The sequence below is a fragment of the Ovis aries genome, chromosome 3, assembly GCF_016772045.2.
Source record: "Ovis aries strain OAR_USU_Benz2616 breed Rambouillet chromosome 3, ARS-UI_Ramb_v3.0, whole genome shotgun sequence".
Taxonomy (NCBI): domain Eukaryota; kingdom Metazoa; phylum Chordata; class Mammalia; order Artiodactyla; family Bovidae; genus Ovis; species Ovis aries.
In genome coordinates this window covers 27822217-27843176 of record NC_056056.1, presented here as the reverse complement: position 1 = coordinate 27843176, position 20960 = coordinate 27822217, and the positions used below count along the sequence as shown (strand labels likewise).

Genomic DNA, 20960 nt, shown 5'->3' with positions numbered 1-20960 from the left:
GCCTATGCCTGTTGTCATAGTAAAATCATTAGTAACGTCCCATTTCACTCTCAGAAGGACCCTGATTAGTACAATAATTATGTTTACTCCAGAATTCACAATAATCTCATGACTGCTATACTGCCATTATTTGCTTTTAATGGGAAATATAATTGTATGAGGATTGGTATCCAGTGTGATGATTAGTATGTAATAAACTGAGGATTATAGAAAGAATTTTGCCATGAAACCACTCTTATTACTAATAAACTGCTTGTAAATACCTCTCTTCCATAAAGAACACTTTAGCTGCTTGTGGAAGAGAGTTTTCCCTGTCCAGATTTTTCTGATGAAATCAGTCTATTAATAGGAACAACATAAAAAACATTCCTGACGTTTTGTTTTCAGAAGACATTTGTTGCTTTAGATCTATCATTCCCTCTAATAGCTCTTCAAGTAACCATAAAAGTTTCAAATCTTATTCTTAGTATTTTGTCAAAAGTTGTTACCAAATATTTTGTTGCCATTTCACTATAACTTCCAAAATAATGTTTTTTAAGCGTATACTAGTTTATTGGATATGGTGTTAGAAAAAAATAGTAGGTTTCAAAAATTGAAAACCCATTGAATTATTGAATTATTTGCTCAATCTGAGAATTAGTCTTTTTTTTTTTTTTTTAGATTATGCATTGAGCCTTAACAATCAAATATTAAACTCTGCCTTCTAAGTATTTTGCTGAGGACTTTGATACAAGCAAATGTAAAACAGACTTGGTGGTTTTGTTGTTAAGTAGTGTCTGACTCTTGTGACCCCATGGACTGTAGCCCACCGGCTTCTCTGTCCATGGAATTTTCCAGACAAGAATACTGGAGTGGGTTGTCATTTTCTTCTCCAGAAGATCTTTCTGATCCAGGGATTGAACTGGGGACTCCTGCCTTGCGGGGATTCTTTACTTACTGAGCCACCAGTGAAAAATACTTAGCTGGTCTCAGAGATTTTATACTCTATGTTTAGGGTCTCGGTAGCTCATTTTTAAGCACTGAAACTTCAACTTCTTGTCTTATGTTCACTGTTAGGTTTGTTTATATGTTTCTCTATATTTATATATGTACGTTAATGGTAGTATTCTTTGTGAATGTTAGTATTCTTTAGCTTAAAATTGTTGCAGACTCTTACCACATGAATATCTTCTATTTATTAAAAATATGTCTTAAATATAAAGGATAAATTATGTCAATCTTCAGATTATGTTTTTTCTTTTTAGTATCAAAAGTTTTAATATAGAATCATACGGATGATAGGGTTAGCCTCAAAGTAATTTTAATCACAGGCAGTCTGTGTTTTAATAAAGCCAGATGTAAATCCTCTACCTTCAAAAAATGGCAAATGCTTGAGGGCATGATTATTTGTATTTTTGAGTCTTGAAACTTTTTTATTTTGCGGTCTTGCTGGCTGAAATTTTAACAAGCAGTTCTTTCACTGGTCTGCAGTAAACCCAGCCAAAGACTCAACATTTTTGTTTCATACATATCCTGTAAAATTCCTTTTTAAAGTTTTTATGCCAAATTTTCATGAGGACTGGAGGCTGAAGCGAAAAAAAGTATTTAACTGATATTGTCCTAGGAAGTATAATTTTTGTCATCTACTCTTCCTGAAAGCCTCTGTAGAAACTTTGAAAAAGAATGTTGTATATTATTATATATTATATAAAGTTTAGTTTATAGGGTTCTGTTGTACTGAACATATAAGAGCCAGATACCATTTGGGGGGCCTCTTATTTTAAGCCCTCAATTCCTTCTGTGTGCTCTGTCCAAAGTACTTCCTCTGCACTGTGATTGTTGATTTTCTTGTCTATTTTCCCTACAAGATTTTGAGCTTCTTAAAGATCTGTCTACATTGTTTCATTTCTGTATCCCCACTGCCTACCACTGTGCTTGCCCAGTAACAAATGTTTATTGAATGTATAAAAATATTTAAAAGAGAATCTATTTATTTAGCAAACCACCAATAAACATATACTGTCTCAGGTACTGTACTGGGTACAAGGAGTGATAAGAAGTTAATTCTCACATTTCCTGTGGGATGTCTAAACAGAGAATTAAAAATATAGTTCATCTATTGAACAGTGACTCTTTCTCCCCTGCTGTGTGCTTGGTATTGTGCAAGGTGCTGGCTGAGTGGATATTAGGGACACGTCCTCTACTTATAGAAGCTTTCATTTGAGCTGAGTTCTGAAGGATGGGTATTTCTTTGAGTGATATTTAAAGAAGAGGAAATAGCATTTGCAGAGGAATGAAGGCATGAAAAGTGCCTGAAAAGTACCAGGTGCCTGTGCCGCAGACATGGTGGGGAGAGCACATAAGGGCTTTCTAATCTTAGCCTGTAGCTCATGCACTAAATCTCCTGTATACCTCTTCAGCGACAGGTAACGATGAAAGTCATTTAGTGCAGTTTCGCTTTACCAGGTCTTTAAAAGGCTGAGAAATGAATAGGTAGGAAAGTGGGGGAACATTACGATGCAGACATTTATTTCAGGTCTCGGCATTAAAATATAATGTTACAAGCAAGTTGGTTTTAAATTATGGTTTTAAATTATTTTACATCATTGCTTGGCTACTAACTACTACCTATTAGTGTTACAAGGTTCAATTAATGGAGGCGTAATTACTTTCTTTAACATTTTTTTCCAGTAATCTTTATAGAGATTTCAAATTTTTTCTTTCCAGATATTGAGTAGTTGAGAAGGACATGGACTGCTTTTATCCTGGCTGTTTTTTTCCCTAAAATATTGTATCTATTACAATATATGGTCTTCTAACTTTTTCCTAGAGGCTTAGTTCCAGGAAACTTAAGAACTAAACCACCTGGATGGGATTGATAATAAATAAAGATCTAGCATAATTTATGTAGATAGCATTATCTATGCATATGAATTTGCCAAAATTGCTGCCATAATGATTCCAAAGAACACATTTCATATATCTTTTTGCTTTTTGTTGTATTGACTAGTGAGCTTATATAGTTTTATTATAAAAAGCAGAACTAATAGCCACCACATCTAACAGTTATTCACCCTTAAGGAGAAGCAGTCTGCCATAGTGGTGAGAACACAGACTCTGGAACCAGATTGGCTGTGTTTGTTCCCCAGCTTCTATTGTTTTTCTAGTCGTGTGACTTCAGTGAGTTATTTAACCATTCTATCCTTCAGTTTCTTCATCTGCTAAGTGGGGATAATGATAGTGCCCACCTTACAGGGTAGGGATGAATTATATATGTGATACATTAATTATATGCTAATATAATTACATAACATACCTGGCATAATTTTTAGAAATTCAGTAAATACTGGCATTTAAAATTACTATTATTAATTATGTATTCTATGCCAGATGCTATACTATGCTTATATTTATTTCTTTCTTAATCCTTCAAGTAGCTCTCTAAGGTTGGTAATATTATTATCTTCAATTTACAGTAAGCAGACCAAGGTTCAGCTGGAATAAGTAATTTATCTAAGGCCTCCATGGGGTGTAGAGTCAGACATGACTGAACGATGGACCGTGTACACAAACTTAAAGCAAGTGCCTGTGATTTGAATCCCAAGTTTGACTTGCTGTGAACCACTAACTTTTAAATTCAGCTAATCATAAACTTGTGATTATTTCAGTTCAGTTCAGTTCAGTCGCTCAGTTGTGTCTGACTCTTTGCAACCCCATGAATCGCAGCACGCCAGGCCTTCGTGTCCATCACCAACTCCCAGAGTTCACTCAAGACTCACGTCCATCGAGTCGGTGATGCCATCCAGCCATCTCATCCTCTGTCGTGCCCTTCTCCTTCTGCCCCCAATCCCTCCCAGCATCAGAGTCTTTTGCAATGAGTCAGCTCTTCACATGAGGTGGCCAGAGTACTGGAATTTCAGTCTTAGCATCATTCCTTCCAAAGAATACCCAGGGCTGATCTTTAGAATGGACTGGTTGGATCTCCTTGCAGTCCAAGGGACTCTCAAGAGTTTTCTCCAACACCACGGTTCAAAAGCATCAGTTCTTCGGCGCTCAGCTTTCTTCACAGTCCAATTCTTGCATCCATACATGACTACTGGAAAAACCATAGCCTTGAGTAGACGGACCTTTGTTGGCAAAGTAATGTCTCTGCTTTTCAATATGCTATCTAGGTTGGTCATAACTTTTCTTCCAAGGAGTAAGCGTCTTTTAATTTCATGGCTGCAGTCACCATCTGCAGTGATTTTGGAGCCCCAAAATAAAGTCTGACACTGTTTCCACTGTTTCCCCATCTATTTCCCATGAAGTGATGGGACCGGATGCCATGATCTTCGTTTTCTCAATGTTGAGCTTTAAGCCAACTTTTTGACTCCTCTTTTACTTTCATCAAGAGGCTTTTTAGTTCCTCTTCACTTTCTGCCATAAGGGTGGTGTCATCTGCATATCTGAGGTTATTGATACTTCTCCTAGCAATCTTGATTCCAGCTTGTGTTTCTTCCAGCCCAGCGTTTCTCATGATGTACTCTGCATAGAAGTTAAATAAGCAGGGTGACAATATACGTCAGTGGAAACATGAATATAATTTTTAATTGTAGCTAAGCACTGGTTAAAAATGCTTTTATATGCTTAGGAAACACTGTATTAGAAAACAGTTAAGGTTTGTGAACTTACTTCATATCACACTAAAGGCATAATAGTTAATTTGTGTCAGAGTATCCATGGTAGAATTTGCTGAATATTTAGCAGATATCTTATGATTTAGTGCAGATGGGATCAGCGAAAGTTGAGCAAAACCTGGATGTGGCCTGCTCCTTCGTCTCACTCAGGGCTCCCCCTGAATTGGGGCTCTGCCACTGTTCTCAGGACTGCCTTCCAACCAGCTGTTCTTTAAAGGAAGGCTCCTTGCTCCCTCTAGAGTTTGGTAGCAGTTGGTACACATTTTGAATAGAGAAATCGTGACAATTGTAATGAAAAAAAATTTTTTTTAAATATAATTCAACTTACTGAGGTACTTAGCATATAAACATTTTTGTATTTGAATCTCAACTTGTTTATTCAATTAACACCATACCATCAGTCTAGTTTCTAATTTTTTTGTTCAGTTCCTATGTCTCTTACTGCCTTAAATGTCCTTTATTTGTACTGTGGCAAGAACTCCCTGGTGGCTCAGACAGTAAAGAATCTGCCTGCAACGCGGGAGACATGGGTTTGATCCCTTGGAGAAGGGCATGGCAACCCACTCCAGTATTCTTGCCTGGAGAATCCCTGATGTACAGAGGAGCCTGGCGGGCTGCAGTCCACGGGGTCACAAAGAGTTGGACACAGCTGAGCGACCAAACATAGTACACAGCATAAGAACTCCATAAATGGTGCCTGTTATTAACACTTTCCCATTATCCTGACTTTATTAGTGATTGCTTTGTACAGTGTTTGTGAATTGAAAAATATGTTTTGTGCCATTTTAACTGTGAATTTAGAAATTAGGTACTAAAATGATCTTTTATGAGTTTTTTGTTTTTCTGTGTTTTATGTGAATGTGTGTATTTCGTTTTATATCGTGTATTTTGTTTATTTTTGCCTGACTAACCTTGGGCAAGTTATTTTATATCTTTAATTCTCTGTTTCTTTGTCTGTTTATGATGGATTTTCTATTTCATCAAAGGGTACACAGTGGAAATTTAATTAAATATTCACTAGGAAATGGAACAGATGAAAAGATGTTTAAGAGAATATATTCTTAGTGAGAAGGAACTTTGAAGAATATCTTTTTCTAAATTAATGATGGGTGTATACCTAGGAGTGGAATTGCTAGGGCACATGGTAATTCCGTATTTACCATTCTGAAGAACTACCAAGCAGTTTCTCAAAGGGGATGCACCGTTTTACATTCCTACCGTTTCTCCACATTTTTGCAAATACTCATTATTGTCTGACATCTCGATTCTACCCATGCTAGTAGATGTGAAGTATTATTGTGGTTTTGATTTGCATTTGCCTCATGCCTAATGATGTTGAGCCTCTTTTCATTTGCTTAGTGGCCATTTGTATATCTTCATTGGAGAAATGTCTATTCAGATGCTTTGCTCAATTTTTAATTGGATACTAATAAATAAATAATTTAATTTATTGTGATATATTATTGTTATAAGTGTTATTTGGACATTCTAGATCTAATTCCCTATCATATATTTGATTTTCAAATATTTTCTTCCTTTTGTGGATTGTCTTTCACTTTTTAGATGGTGTCCTTTGGAGCACAAATATTTTAATTTTGATGAAGTCCAGTTTATCTCCTTTTTTTTCTTTTATTGCTTGCATTTTTGGTGTCATATTTAAGAAATCATCGCCTAACCCAATGTCATAAAGATTTACACATAAGTTTTCTTCTAAGAGTTCTGTATTTAGGTCTTTGATCCCTTTTGAGTTGATATTTTTGTATGGTCCTGTAGGCTTTTGACTCTTCTGATTTCTCAGACTGTGTTTGGAATATTCCTTCTGTAAAATAAGGGGTTGGACTCATGATCGCTGAAGTTATTTGCGGCACAAACTTTTTGTGATTCTAATTGTAACCAAATTGTCTTTCTGTTCTTTTTAATAGTGCCATTATTTGTTACAATGACCAAAACCCATGTGATAGCAGCTTCAAAAGAAGCATTTTATATCTGGCAATATCGTGTGGCAAAGAAGCTTACAGCATTGGAAATTAATCAGATCACCCGTTCTCGGAAAGAAGGGAGAGAAAGGTATATCTTTTAATGCGCATTTTTTAGTGGCTCAACCATATCACATTTGAATCAGACACAGCTATTTATAAATTGTCATGCTTGAGAACCGTAAACTGTTTTGATTACTAGAAATAATATTTTTCCATTAATTTGAATATCTTTCAGATTTGTGTGTTTAAATTTTTAAAATTAGTTTTACTTTTGGCTGTACTGGGTCTTTGTTGCTATACTCAGGCTTTCTCTATTTGCAGCAAACGGGCTGCTCTCTAATGGCAGGGCATGGGTTTCTTATTGCAGAGGCTTCTCTTGTTGTGGAGCACAGGCTCTCGGATGTGTGTAGTTGTGGCTCACGGGCTTAGTTGCCCCGTGGTGTGTGGGATCTTCCTGCAACAGAGATCAAACCGGTGTCCTCTGCATTGGCAGGTAGATTCTTAACCACCGGACCACCAGGGAAGCCCTATGTGTTTAAAGAGAAGTAGCATATGGTGTAATAAAAAAAGCCTTTAAAGACCGGAAGCCTGTGTTTTTATAAGGAAGGATATTCTCACTCATCTGCTCTCGTCATATTACAGTTGTAATGGTACACTGAAACGTGATTATTCAATTGAAATCTAAATGTCTAACCAAAACTTCATTCCTATGGGTTAGTGGTAGAGGTTTTTCCAGGAAAGTGGGATGATTCTATTGTTATAATCATCATAGGAGAGGCAGGTCCTTAGACACAGATATTGAGAAAGTCTGTAGGTGGGCAGAACTGGTGCCTCACCTTCTTTCTCTTGCCCTGGATTCCAGGGGCCTGGGGGTTGGAACTGTTTCTTACAAGTGGGGGTAAAGATGACTCTACCACATGGAGAAATTAGGAGCCCTGATGGAGGGATTCTTTGTAGTAAGTATTGCAGTGCATTTACTGTGTTTTGTAAGTTATGTTGTCTCTGTTAGTGACATTCCATGTTTGTTGCTCTTTTGTTGTTATTCTGAGCCTTTAAGCAAAGCATTTGGTTGAGTAATTTTAACCTGATGATTCTTAATGAAGGCGCAGGCCTGTGTTGTTGGTGGTGGGCAGCGAGCAGACTTTTCAGAAATCTCAGGTTGCTTTTTTCAAATCATTTTCCTTCAAACTACTTGAGATCTTAATGCAGTCTTCCCTTCCTTTTATGACTCACTTGTGTGCTAAGGTAGGCGATATAACCCCAGTAAAAGTATTTTGGATATGTGAATTCATGTGGAAGCAGAAAAAAAAAAAAAACAAACACAACAGTTGAAAGAGAGTCCTTGGTGACTTCTCGGTAGTCCTGAGAGACTCAATGCAGATCGCTTCTGGCCTCTTTGGGGAGAGCACGTGGCAGACGTGGCAGTGATAACAGGAGACCTGCAGTCTGTGGGGAAGGTGGACCTTAGGATAAGGCTGGGGAAGGAAAGTCTAGCCTCTCCCCGGAGTGAGCGTCCCCCATGAGTGAGCTAAAGTGATCCGGCTTTTGTTTAAATAATGAGGGCATCATTTCCTTATATTTCTGTCTGGAATATAATTGCTAGTTTTAATGACTTTGGGCCAGTTGTCTCTGAACTTTGGTTTCGTCATCTGTAAAATACAGCTGGCGATGGTGAGAAGAGCCAGCATTGATTGAGTACTTCTTGTTACTTCTTGCGTGCCAGATACTGGTACGTCTTGTCAGTACTCATATTATTCTTGTTTCTCAGGAAACTGAGACACAGAGGTCCCATCTCTGCTTATCAGAGGATTGGATAAGCAGAGATGGGACATACTGTCAGGTTTATCTGGCTCTGAGCCCCTTGACTCAAGACTGGCGTTTCTTGTAGCACCCTACTTGTTTTAATAAAGGGATTTGGGTCAGGTGATCTCTTGAGAGACCTCCTATTCTAATCTTTGACTTTTACTTTGTGACAGCTAAGTAGAGTTATTAACTGTAGGTACTTAATGGAAATGTATTAAAAAGTAGAAATATGGTTATCTCTAAATTGGTATACCTTCCTGTGTTTCATACAGTTCTGTCACCTATATTTATTTAACATTCGATCTCCTTATTATATTGATGAAAATACAAATGTGACTTCAATTTAACAATGATAAGATTTAATGATATTTTAAAAGTAGAAAATGGCTTAATTTCCCGTGATTATATTGCAGCTACAAGGTCTCAAACTCCTTTTTATGGATCAGGCTCTGTACATGTGTGCTTTACAAACATCATTTAATTTATGCCTCTCAAAAATCCTGCAAAGGGCAAATTTTTAGCCTTCTTTTACAGACAAAGAAATTGAGGCTCAGAGAAGTTAAATAACTTGCACAGGGCCTCAGGGCTACTCTGTTCCTCCATTTGTTTTACTGTTTTTTTCAGCAGACATTATAGAGCGCCTGGCAGTGTGTGGCAGGCACTAGAGATGCAGTCTTTGCCTCTAGGAAAATCACCGCCTAAAAGCAAGTAAACTAGCAGTGATACTGCGGTGTGAGCAAGTGTTACAGTAAAGATATCCTAGAGGTGGTACACCTGAGGTGGTGCCTTTTCATAACGCAGGAAGCTTAGGGGAAGGTTCTTTTCTTCAGAACGAAAATCCCATTAACTAGAGCTTCCCAAATACACTTAAGTTTTACTTTTATTAAGCATCTCGATAAAAAGGAAAAAGCATATGGAAAAACAGAAATTCCTTTTCTGTTACGGAGAAACAACAGAGACACTTGGTGCTTTAGAAGTTGTTCCTGACCGATGTTCCTTGGGAGAGTAAGGGAAATACCTTTTGCAGCTTATTGAAATTTATTGGAAATCTGTGATTCAATGTCCAGATATAGTTTTGTCCCAGCTTCCAGGCACATGGCGCTTGCATAACTAGTAAACACGTGATCAGTCGTTTCTGCCTTTATAAGGTTGAGCTGTGTCAAGAACTCTTTAAAATAATCAGGACATTAATATTAAATAACAGTATTCATTGGTGTCATCCAATCCTTTAATTGTTCTAGAGATCATGAAATAGTATAAACCTTACTTATACTGTCATTGAAATTTGAATTTTTTTTTCCAGAATTTATCATGTTGATGATACTCCTTCTGGATCATTGGATGGGGTGCTTGATTATAGTAAAGCCATTCAAGTAGGTGATTTTATTAGTGCCAGCAAATGTTAATATCCATAGATTTGGAGATACTGTAATTTTGTTTTGAGACATGAAAAAATTTGTTTCTGGTGAATAGCATATTATTCTAGTAATTCTTTTAAAAATTTCTGTTCTTATTCAACTTGTTCTAGATCTGCTATGTTTTCTTCTTTTGATTTAAAAAAATTTTTTATTTTGACACAATCTTAGGCTCATAGGAAGTTGCAAAAATAGCACATAAAACCGCTTTACCCAGCTTCCCACATGGTGACATCTTATGTAATGGTAGTATAATATCAAAATCAGGCAACTGACATTGGTAATGATGCTGTGAACTAGACTACAACTCAATTCCTTATTCGGTTTTCACTAGTTTTCACGTGTAGTTTTATGTAACTTTATCACCGTAAAGGAGCTTGCCTCATGCTGCTTCTTCATTTTCGTACTCACTCTCCACCCCCATCCTTGTCCCCTGGCAGTCACTAACCTGTTTCCATCTCTATAGTTTTGTCACTCTGAGAATGTCCTGTGAAGAGAATCATATAGCGTGTCACCTTTTGAGAATGGCTATTTTTATAAAGATCCATCCAGGTTGTAACAGTGCCATTCCATTCACCTGTTCTTTATTTTGGCATGCTGAATGTTCATCTTTTATGACTAAGCTCAAGTGTTTGCCTCTCCTCCCATTTTGGTGAAGTTTAGGCTCCTCCGTCTGTGTTCTCGAAACTCCTGTGTTTACCTCCGCTCTGATCACACTGTACTGTCGTTAGGCGCTGGGTCCACTTTCCCCACTAGACTTCTGAGTAATCCCTGAGGGCAAAGATCACATCTGAGTATCTCCAGCACGTCAGTGTCTGTCACATAGTAGGTGCTCAGTAAGTAAATAGTGGTTAATAAATAAATAGCTGAAGTATTCTTGGTGAATTGCATACCACCTTATACCAGATCAGTTATTCAATAAATGTTTGATAAAGAGTAACATTGATTTATTTTAGGGCACAAGGGATCCAATTTGTGCCATAACTGCATCTGATAAGACATTGATTGTGGTAAGTGGTTAAAAAAACCTTATTCTATGAACAGTAATCTTTTAAGTGGTGAAAACAGGGCAAAGCAATATGTTTTGGATTTGAACCTCATCTTGTGGGCACCTCAAGTTTTACTAGGTCCAACAAAAGAAATAAAGTTTCAAAGATTGCCTCACAAATTGTTAATCATTTGCAAAAAATAACTGTGAAGGTAGTAGACTCGTGGCCAGCTGGGGAGAGTCTGTCACTGGGTTGAATGAGCCCTGTAAAGATTGGCCAACGTGGAATAGATTGGACGGTGGCAGTAGGTCTTGGAAAGTTTCCTCTCTATGTAGCCTGCTTTGTTTTGTACTGGAGAAAAAGTGCTTTGGCTCAGCTGTTTTCGTAAGACTTAGAATGAAGAGGTAGTGTGTTTACTAGCCAATAAAATAAAGAAGTCTGTGGCAAATTTTTGCTGAATTTTTCAAATAAAATCAGTGTATCAATGTTATAGTGTCTCTTCTTGAGCTCCGAAATTTGAAAATAGTGATTTTAGAAATAAATGCTGAATATAGTAAAGCTGGTAGAGTCATTAAGTTTGAATTATGTAAATAGATCCTTGAGTGTGTGTATTTCCAGTTCTAGTTACATTCTTTAGACATTAGCTAAGTTTATGGAGGAAAAATCTTAAGAACATAGTATTCATTTTTCTCACCAAATGAATTTGGTGTATGTTTTAAGCAGTTTGTCTTACAGTCAGCTCTGTAGAGAGTCTTTTCTTTTTATATTCTTTGTTACACAGCACGTTTTTTGGTTGTGTTAGTTGTGTTTCTGACATTTGCAGGAAAAAATAAAAAGAAAATGCAAGTCAGATCAACCATAAAAATGGACTTAATTCCTAAATGAGAGAGTCTCCCTATAAGAAACACTCAGACAGTTTTAATACTAGCAAAAATTTTAGTGGTAAAGATACCTTCTGCATTGAAAGCTATCCACTGTTGAAATATAAAAAGCTTTTAAAACTATGACGTTTTCAAACTCAAAGTTATAGGACCTACTTTTTAAAAAACAAAATCTGATTGCATACTTCAATATATGAAATCTTTTAAAGCCTGTACCTGTCTTTTGTAGGTTAAAAAAATATCTGCCCTCATTACCAGTCCCTTGCCCTCTCCAGTCTTCCTGACAGGCCCTCTGCAGAAGCATGCGCAGAGGAGAGAGCTGCTCCTGGTAGAAAGGGAGAGGGAACAGTGGGCTGAGGGCAGCCTCCTGTTTTTTCCCATTGCCATGGCCCCAAGCACAGTAGGGTTTCGCTGTCTGTTGCTCTGTTGATTTGTCAGCCTTAAGCTTGCACAGAGTTGCATGGAAACTTACCTTCTGTTCTATGTTTAAACACATTGAAATAGTACTCGCTATATCACTGCTTTCTGATCATCACCTTTTGCCATGAACTGGTATCATATAGATGGCTAAAGGATGACAACACAGACTGTCAGTGACAACTGTATTCATATGGTAGTCTTATATTTATTTTTCATGTATATGAAATTTAGTTCAGTAGGTGCTGTATATGTTATCTTTCAGTGTACCCTGAATATTAACCTAGACACTTGTAAATAACCCTAGATATGTCTTCCATCTGATATAAGACTTTGTATATTAAAAAGAACTAGGTTTCTGACTTTTTTTCTTGGATATTACATGAAAAATATTAGATCATCTTCAGCCACTTTAAAAAGGTTTTAATTAAATTAGGAGGTAAATATGTACTCAGAACATGATCAGTATCAGAATTGAGAATTCACTGTGACACTACCGCTTTGGATGTGAAGCAAATGTATGAACATATAGAGAGACCTGTAGTTGTAATTTAATGTTATTATGGTACATAGGCTTTAGTAATCAAAAATATTTTCTGTAGAGTCGTGAATCTGGCACCTTTCAGAGATACAGTCTTCCTAACGTTGGTTTGATTCAAAAATATTTCCTTGATTGTCAAGCCTACCAATTATCCTTGAATTGCAACTCTAGGTAAGTCTGAAAACTTTCCATAGGTAGACTGTCATCCGCTGGGATTGTTTTATTTATGTAACAAATGCAAAGACGTGTGTTTGTTTTCAACTTGTATAGTCCAGTGTGGTTTTACTATACTATATTTGTATTTAAATATTATATTTATTAGGAACACATACACACACACACACACATACACACATATATATATGTTTTTCTCTAATTGGGCAAAATATAGAAATTCTACTGTAATATTTTAGGTTATTTGCATACCAGTTGCTTTAGTCCCTTGGATACTTTTTTCTCTCAAGGAAGCAAAATGGAAAGTACCCCGTGTCTTCTATCAAATTTATAAATGTTTGTTTAAAGTGAATTAGTTAAAGCCATTTCTATCTTCTTCCTGGGTTCTGATGAAGTTATTTTGAAGAATGGTGATAGGTGATTATACTCATGAATGTGAGATTACTGTTTCTCCCCCTCCTCCAATTTCATCGCTTTCAGCCGCCTTGCTATCATCGACATCTTAGGAGTTCTAACCTTCTTTGACTTGGATGCTCGAGTGACAGACAGCACAGGACAGCAAGTCGTTGGCGAGTTGTTAAAACTGGAGCGAAAAGATGTCTGGGATATGAAGTGGGCCAAAGATAATCCTGATTTGTTTGCAGTGATGGAGAAAACAAGAATGTATGTTTTCAGAAACTTGGATCCTGAGGTAAAACCAAGAAATGAGCATTAATGGTGCATAAATAATGAGCCAAAAACCAAAACCTGGACATTTCTCCTTTGTTTCTTCAAGAAATTTGTTAGTGTTGGCTGCATGAATTCTGAAACTAAATAGGAACATTTCTGTGGAACTCAAAAATATTTGGTCTTAAGTGGGGTTAACATTTATCTTTTAAATATTCTCTACTTTCACTGAAAGGTACTTTCTAAGCATTATCTGTTCTATTTAAAAGATGGAACCTTGGTCACTAACTGTATAGTCTTTATTTCTTCCCCTGTCAAAGTTTTTTAAAAGAATCTGTAGTCTTATTTACCAAAGTTGCTTAAGGCAACCTAACCAAAAAGTGGTTTTGAAGTTCCCTTGTCCTTTCATTCTATTTTGCCTGTTCTGTGCTCACCTTTGTCTCATTTTTATTTACATGAACTTTATCAGCCGGTAATCCATGTTCTTTCTCATCCTGATAATCTTGTGGACGATGACTAATCTCTCTCTGGTGTGTCAGAATGCTCCTTTCTCACTGATTTTTAAAGTTATATTTTTAATTTTCTACTTGTGACTCACATCAACTGATTTTTAGGCACTGAACTTTCCTGTCAGTCTGCTCTGTAATTCTTAGCTATTGTGTTTGGGAATTCAAAATTTGAGTGGTAGCCTAACCAAAACATAATTAAGAAGATAAATCTTTTAAACAATTTTTGAATTACCTGTGGATTTTCTATTTGAAATTTTCAGTGCTCTTATTGTACTCCACTAGTTGAAGAAGGCAATGGCAACCCACTTCAGTACTCTTGCCTGGCAAATCCCTTGGATGGAGGAGCCTGGTGGGCTGCAGTCCGTGGGGTTGCTCGGAGTCAGACACGACTGAGCGACTTCGCTTTCACTTTTCACTTTCACGCATTGGAGAAGGAAATGGCAACCCACTCCAGGGTTCTTGCCTGGAGAATCCCAGGGACTGGGGAGCCTGGTGGGCTGCTGTCTCTGGGGTCGCACAGAGTTGGCCACGACTGAAGTGATTTAGCAGCAGCAGCAGCAGTGGAAATAATAAGAGATGACTTGATACGTGCTTTATGGCTGTAACTGATGTTTGTTTGGACCTGTAGTTTCCTTCTTGGGAAAAAAGTACATGCTGGGGCCTCTGAGTTACTGAAGATTTTCTGTAATAATTTATATAGTGGTAAACTATTTGCCCTTTTAATATCTTAAATTATTTTCAGTTTTAATATCCTAAATTATATACTTATTTGAGCCCTATTCAGGATCTTTGGGGCATGGCTGAGCGACTTTCCCTTCCCTTCAGGATCTTTGGGTTGGCCAATGACCTGATGTAAATTGCTCTCAAAGGCTTAGTTAAAGCTCTTAGGTGTCTTATGAAGTCACTCAGTCATGACCGACTTTTTGCGGCCCCACGGACTGTAGCCTACCAGCCTCCTTCGTCCATGGGATTTTCCAGGCAAGAGGACTGGAGTGGGGTGCCATTTCCTTCTCCAGGGGATCTTCATGACCCAGGGATAGAACCTGAGTCTCCCGCATTGCAGGCAGACGCTTTACCATCTGAGCCACCAGGGAAGCCAGGTGTCTTATGGATCTTTGTAATTTTAGACCCTGAGTAATGGCTCAAAGGGCTTCCCTGGTGGCTCAGATAGTAAAGAATCGCCTGCAGTGCAGGAGACCCAGGTTCAGTCCCTAGGTGCAGAAGATCCCCTGGAGAAAGGAATGGCAACCCACTCCAGTAATCTTGCCTGGAGAATTCCAAGGACAGAGGAGCCAGGCAGGCTTATAAAGAGTCGGACACGACTGAGCGGCTACTACCACCAGTGGCTCAAAGGAAGGGCATTCAGGGTGTTGCCTTTAACCTGTATAAGCACCGCTGTCTTTCAAAGGTTTAAAGAAATCTTGACCTTTCCAAAGAAACAAGTGTGGAAATTTGGCAGGTAACCATGGGATAAACTGGAGGATGGAAGTGAAATACTTTTTGAATGTGAGGGTCCTTTATCCATTGCTGGCCCTATTTAGACTGATTTTGAAATCATGTGCCTGGAGAAGTGAGAGGATTATGCCTGGCTGTTTATAGTGTGTGTGCAGCACACATGGTGAGTCCAGGACCAGGGCAAATCTTTGCTTAGTGGAAAGTGTTTCTTAAGTAGTTTCGAAAGAACAACCTTTTATTTGTTTATTTTTGGAGTTTGTTGTCTGGCTTGGCAAGTATTTCAGTTTTCTGTTAGATTCAGAGGTAGGTGAATTTCTTAACGACTTAACCACTGACTGAATTTCTTTATAAACCATGCTAAGCTGCTGTTTTCATTCACGAGAACACTGGCTGGCTGTGGTCCCTGTTTGGTCAGTTACCCTTCTTGCTGTGCCTCTAGCACGCGAGGACATACTCTTCAAAACTGGACTTACTAGAACTCCTTTAGGACATCGTCTTCTGTCCTAAAGCGACAAAGGGTCTTCCTGTGCCATCTTGATCCTGGCTGATCACTCTGCTTACCTTTCTGATTCTCCTTTCCTCTTTGTTTTTGGTGTTATTTTTTATCCACAGATCATCTTTTATGACTTTAGCTTTTGTCTGTCTTGCTTTGTTGAATTATCTAACTAGAAAGAAAAAATTTTCTAGTGATGAACCTTCTTATACAGGTATACTTGGTTTACATGTAGTACCAAAAGAAAGCCTCTAAAAGGTTCCTACAGTTTATAAGAAATATTTCATCACGTGTACTTGTTTGTGAGTTAAATTTTGTTCTGATTCTTTCTGTTCATAAAAGCATACTATTTGCCTTTATGTAATACGATTTTTTGAGGAAGTGTAGGGATTTTATAAAGTTTTCTCATATAATTTTAATCAATTTCTACTTTTTAAAGAAAATATATATTTTAAAACCTAATGAACATGTATAATATGCCTGTAAGAGCCTCAGTATTAAACTTAGACATATTAAGTGCAAACTAAATATGATTCAATATTTACTTATTTTTACCTTTTTAGTGTCTTCCTATTATTATAATTTTTAAGTTTCTATTATATATGAAGCACTAACTTTCAGAGTTATAAATCTGATACATTATTGCATTTGGATTTTAGGTTACTTTCTATTTCTTTATGACTTTACACATATATTTTGAAAAATTGCATTCGTGAGTTATTTTCATTATCAGACATTATCCTATTCTTTTTGCAGTGTTCTTGGAGGTATTAAGTATATTGGGAGTTTATTTCTTTTTTATATAATATTTTAACCTATTTTTTCCACTAGGGGTTTAGGACAGCTACTTTACATTATAATATGCATTTTCTCTTCTTTATTTCTACAAGCCTGTATAACACTAGGGCAAGAAAGAGACATATAGCACATTCATGTATTTCCATGTTGTCAAATTAAATCTCATATAGGGAATGAATCTATCAACAATACCCTCTGGCTAATGTTACAGAGGACGTACTTTTCATGGTAGGAAACTTCTTTGATATCTATCTATCTATCTATCTATATATATATATGTACACACTTAGATACAAATTTCATTAAGAACTAAATTTAATGTTACATGGAATGAATGAGAATTATCAAACCGTATAAACCATCTTTGGATTAATTCAGAAGCTGATGCTGGATCCCATTAGTGAATTAATACTGCTTATGTGAGGTGTGATCATCTTCATATGGCTATGTAAGAGAACATCCTTATGTTTTAGATACATACTGAAATAGGAGTGAAAGTCATGATGTCTCTAGATTTACTTTACTTTAAAATACTCTAGCCAAAAAATTGACTGAAGTATATCTCCAAACTGTTAATATTTAGATGGTAGGTATGTGGGTGTTAATGACATTCTCTCTACTTTTTTGTTTTGAGAATTTTGATAATAAAATTTAAAATCATGATAAGTCAAAGAAGGGAAATTTTGTACTTTTAAACATAACATTTGTTTTTGTCTTTAAAGGAACCCATTCAGACTTCTGGATATATCTGTAACTTTGAGGATTTAGAAATTAAATCTGTTCTTTTGGATGAGATATTAAAGGTAATTCTTGTTAAAAAAACAGTTACATTTCTGTTGTTGGCTTGACTGGAATTCGTTTTTGTCCTGGGCAGTATGGGGTATGGTTAGGAGTGTGGGTTGCAGAATTCCAGCCCTGCTCTGTCACTCACACAAACTTTAGACAGCTTCCTTCATCGTTTAAAGTTTCATTTTCCTTTCCTGCTTGTGAGCCTGTTTTTATCTCTATAAAATGTGAGTAGTAATAATACCTTTCTTATAGGATTGTTATTTTGTAAGATAATGAGTAGAAAGCAGTTAGTGGAGTGCTAGGACCAAGAGCTCAGAAAGGGTAGTTAGTTGTCATTATTTTATGTTAATAACAGAGAAGGCTGAAGAAGTATTTGATAATTTTCTTTAGTCTTTTTCTTGCTCTAGAATATTTGAGTAACTTATTGTTTGGAGGTCCACCTTCCTTCCATTTTTATTTTCAGGTTTTATAAAGTAATCTTTCTAAATTCCAGATGGTTTTTGAACTGCTTTGACCTTCATTGAGGTCAAAGGTGTGATCACCATCTTTGAGAGTTTTTTACTCTGAGAATATATTGCAAGTTTACTTTCATTTTATCCAAAGTGTTTATTTTCCTATGTACTATGTATGTTTTTTGGAATTGGGATAGTAGATTTCAAATTTCCAGAAATGTTCCATTTTATAACATGTTTTCATATTTTAGTTTGATAATGTAAATTGCACCTTTTACTGTGATCCAGTCTTTTCTGTATATGATGACCACACAAAAGCAGCAGGAATGGCCCCCACCCCAAATTTTGTTTGCATGTCAACAGTATTAACATCGCAGACATACCAAAAGGGTGTAAAAAGATCTTACCAACATAGTGAGGTTTTTTGGGGAGAAAGGACAGCTTTCCTAAGCTGGTTCAAAATTGATTTGCGAGCAAGGAAAGGAGACAGGCTAGGGTTTTTCGGGTAACTAGAAGGTGGGGCTAGAGTGAGGGTTCCCATAAGCAGGTAGAGATATGTGTGGTTTGGAACTCCTGTGGCACCAAAGGATGGAACACTTAATGCTTTCTTATCACCTTATCCAGATGTGAGGCAGACAGGGAAGGAGTCGGGATGAGGCTTAAAAGCTCTCAGCAATCAAACATCAAAAAGGAAGGTCTGAAATTCTGTTGCAATCTAGATATTTTAACGATTGCATGTTAAATTGCTTCAGTTGTGTTGGCCTCTTTGTGACCCTTTGGACTGTAACCTACCAGGCTCTCTGTTCATGGGCTTCTCCAGGCAAGAATACTGGAGTGGGTTGCCATGCCCTCCTCCGGGGGATCTTCCTGATTCAGGGATTGAACCTGTGTCTCTTATGTCTCCTGCACTGGCAAACTGTAACCAATGTGTGGAAAGATAGATTTAATATGATAGATTAGATAAACAGGAATAATTTTATAAAAGTGGCATCATTGTACAATCTACTTTTTTATCGTTCAGTTTAACAATGTGACAGTGAATCTGAAGAAATTGTAGAACTTCAGATAATTTTTTTTTTCCACCACAAGTGCCGTTTTTCTGGGTTAAGAAAGAAAACAATGAAAAACTAAAGAAACTAGTGAAATTTAAAAACTACTGCTTTTAAACAATATCTTAATGTTTGATATTGATTGTGCACTCTAAAAGATAATGTTCTTACATTTTCTCCCCTTTCTTCATTAGTTCTATTGTTATTTTTACTTTGTCAAGATTTAGGATGTTTTCATTTTGTTTTCTAACCCTATTTTTCCAGTTGTTTAGTCTTATATTTATTTAAATGAAAGCTACTAATCAGTGCCTTTTTCTATATTTTCTCTGTGCACGAGTTTTTAATTTTGATTAATCTTTTATTTGGCTGGATTTCATCATTACAGGTTTTTTCAAGAAAGGCTCATAGTTGCTGATTGCCTTGAATTCTGGAGTGCTTAAAAATGATTATATTGACACTTGTGAAGAATTTTTAAAGCACATATTTAAACTGGTCCAGTTCAGTTCAGTCTATGTACTTTAAAACTCTTCATTCACGGGCACAGTTTGTGTGTATCTTGTACTAGGCTAAAGAATCTCTGCAGTACTATTGCCTGGTTTACTGTTAGGGGTTGTTAAACTGAGGGAAACCAGGTTCTCTGTGACAATTTGGTTCTCTGCCTGACTTACCACATGCAAAGCCATAAAGAAAAGAATATTGTCATATCATATTTCCCTCTGAGTCCTCATTGACCCAGGAAATATTTATCTGAACTGTGGATTCCTTCAAGCATACAGTTTTAAGAAATAATGAGTGTGGTACACCTAAAAATAATAGAATGTTATTTGCCAGTTATATGTCAATAAGATAGGAAAAAGAAATAACATGAGAAATTTCTTGGAGGAAGGAGTGCAGAAGAAAAAGGAAAGGAATTAACACCTTTTTGTGAGGTGTTTATTTGTTGTTACAACTGTACCTGATAGATATTTAGATCAGGAAGGTTCTTGCTAGATAAAATTATTTACCTCAAATTCATCTGGTCATGGATTCAGCAAACATTGTTTGGAAACAAGTAAAGACAGTTCCTGGCCTCCAGTAGAGAATTTGGGGAGATGGACAAGAAATTCAGCAACTAGAAGAGGATTACAGAGAAGGCAATGGCACCCCACTCCAGTACTCTTGCCTGGAAAATCCCATGTATGGAGGAGCCTGGTAGGCTGCGGTCCATGGGGTTGTGAAGAGTCTGACATGACTGAGTGATTTCGCTTTCACTTTTCACTCTCATGCACTGGAGAAGGAAATGGCAACCCACTCCAGTGTTCTTGCCTGGAGAATCCCAGGGATGGCGGAGCTGGGTGGGCTGCCGTCTGTGGGGTTGCACAGAGTTGGACACGACTGAAGCGGCTTAGCAGCAGCAGCAGCAGCAGCAGAAGAGGATTAAGGGTGCTGTGGTTCAGTCAGCAGGTGTATTTCTTCAGAGGTCTGAAACAAGTGTGTGTCAGGTTCGTTCTGAGACTGAATAAGGTGAATAACACAGCTGGGCATTGTGCTCAGTGTTCGATATGGTATTATGTCATTTAATCCTCACAATGCTAGAAGGTAAATTTGATTACCATCCCATTTTTTTAGATGAAGAATTTGAGGCCTGGAGAAACCAGCTGGCTTGCCAGTGATACCCAGTTGGCAGTAGGCACAAGCATGATTTGACTCCAGGCTCTCTACCTTCAGATTGGTGTGTGTAACTGTAGTGCTGGATTATGGGTATTTTCCAGAAAATTCAAAAGACCCACACATGGGAATTTCTTTTCTTCCCAGTTTTGCTCATAATATGATGCAGTTGTTCGTTTGCTTTTTTTTTTTTTAGACTGTAAGAAAGAAATACATACTGTAAAGGCAACTATTTGGATTTCTCTCTT

General features: G+C 37.0%; 1 protein-coding gene across 8 annotated transcripts in view; it reads left to right on the top strand.

Annotated features, from left to right (window-relative positions):
• The window catches only part of WDR35 (WD repeat domain 35), a 52511-nt gene that overhangs the window by 21455 nt on the left and 10096 nt on the right, over positions 1-20960 (top strand). For 5 of the 8 annotated variants that reach the window (XM_060411849.1, XM_060411847.1, XM_004005706.5 and 2 more), the window contains 6 exons: positions 6578-6722; positions 9741-9810; positions 10809-10862; positions 12742-12851; positions 13335-13545; positions 17498-17578. In XM_060411849.1, the coding sequence (XP_060267832.1) occupies positions 6578-6722; positions 9741-9810; positions 10809-10862; positions 12742-12851; positions 13335-13545; positions 17498-17578 (671 nt within the window). The remainder of the gene's footprint in view (positions 1-6577; positions 6723-9740; positions 9811-10808; positions 10863-12741; positions 12852-13334; positions 13546-17497; positions 17579-20960) is intronic. The other 3 variants (XM_060411850.1, XM_060411848.1, XM_042245829.1) reach the window with 1 other exon arrangement.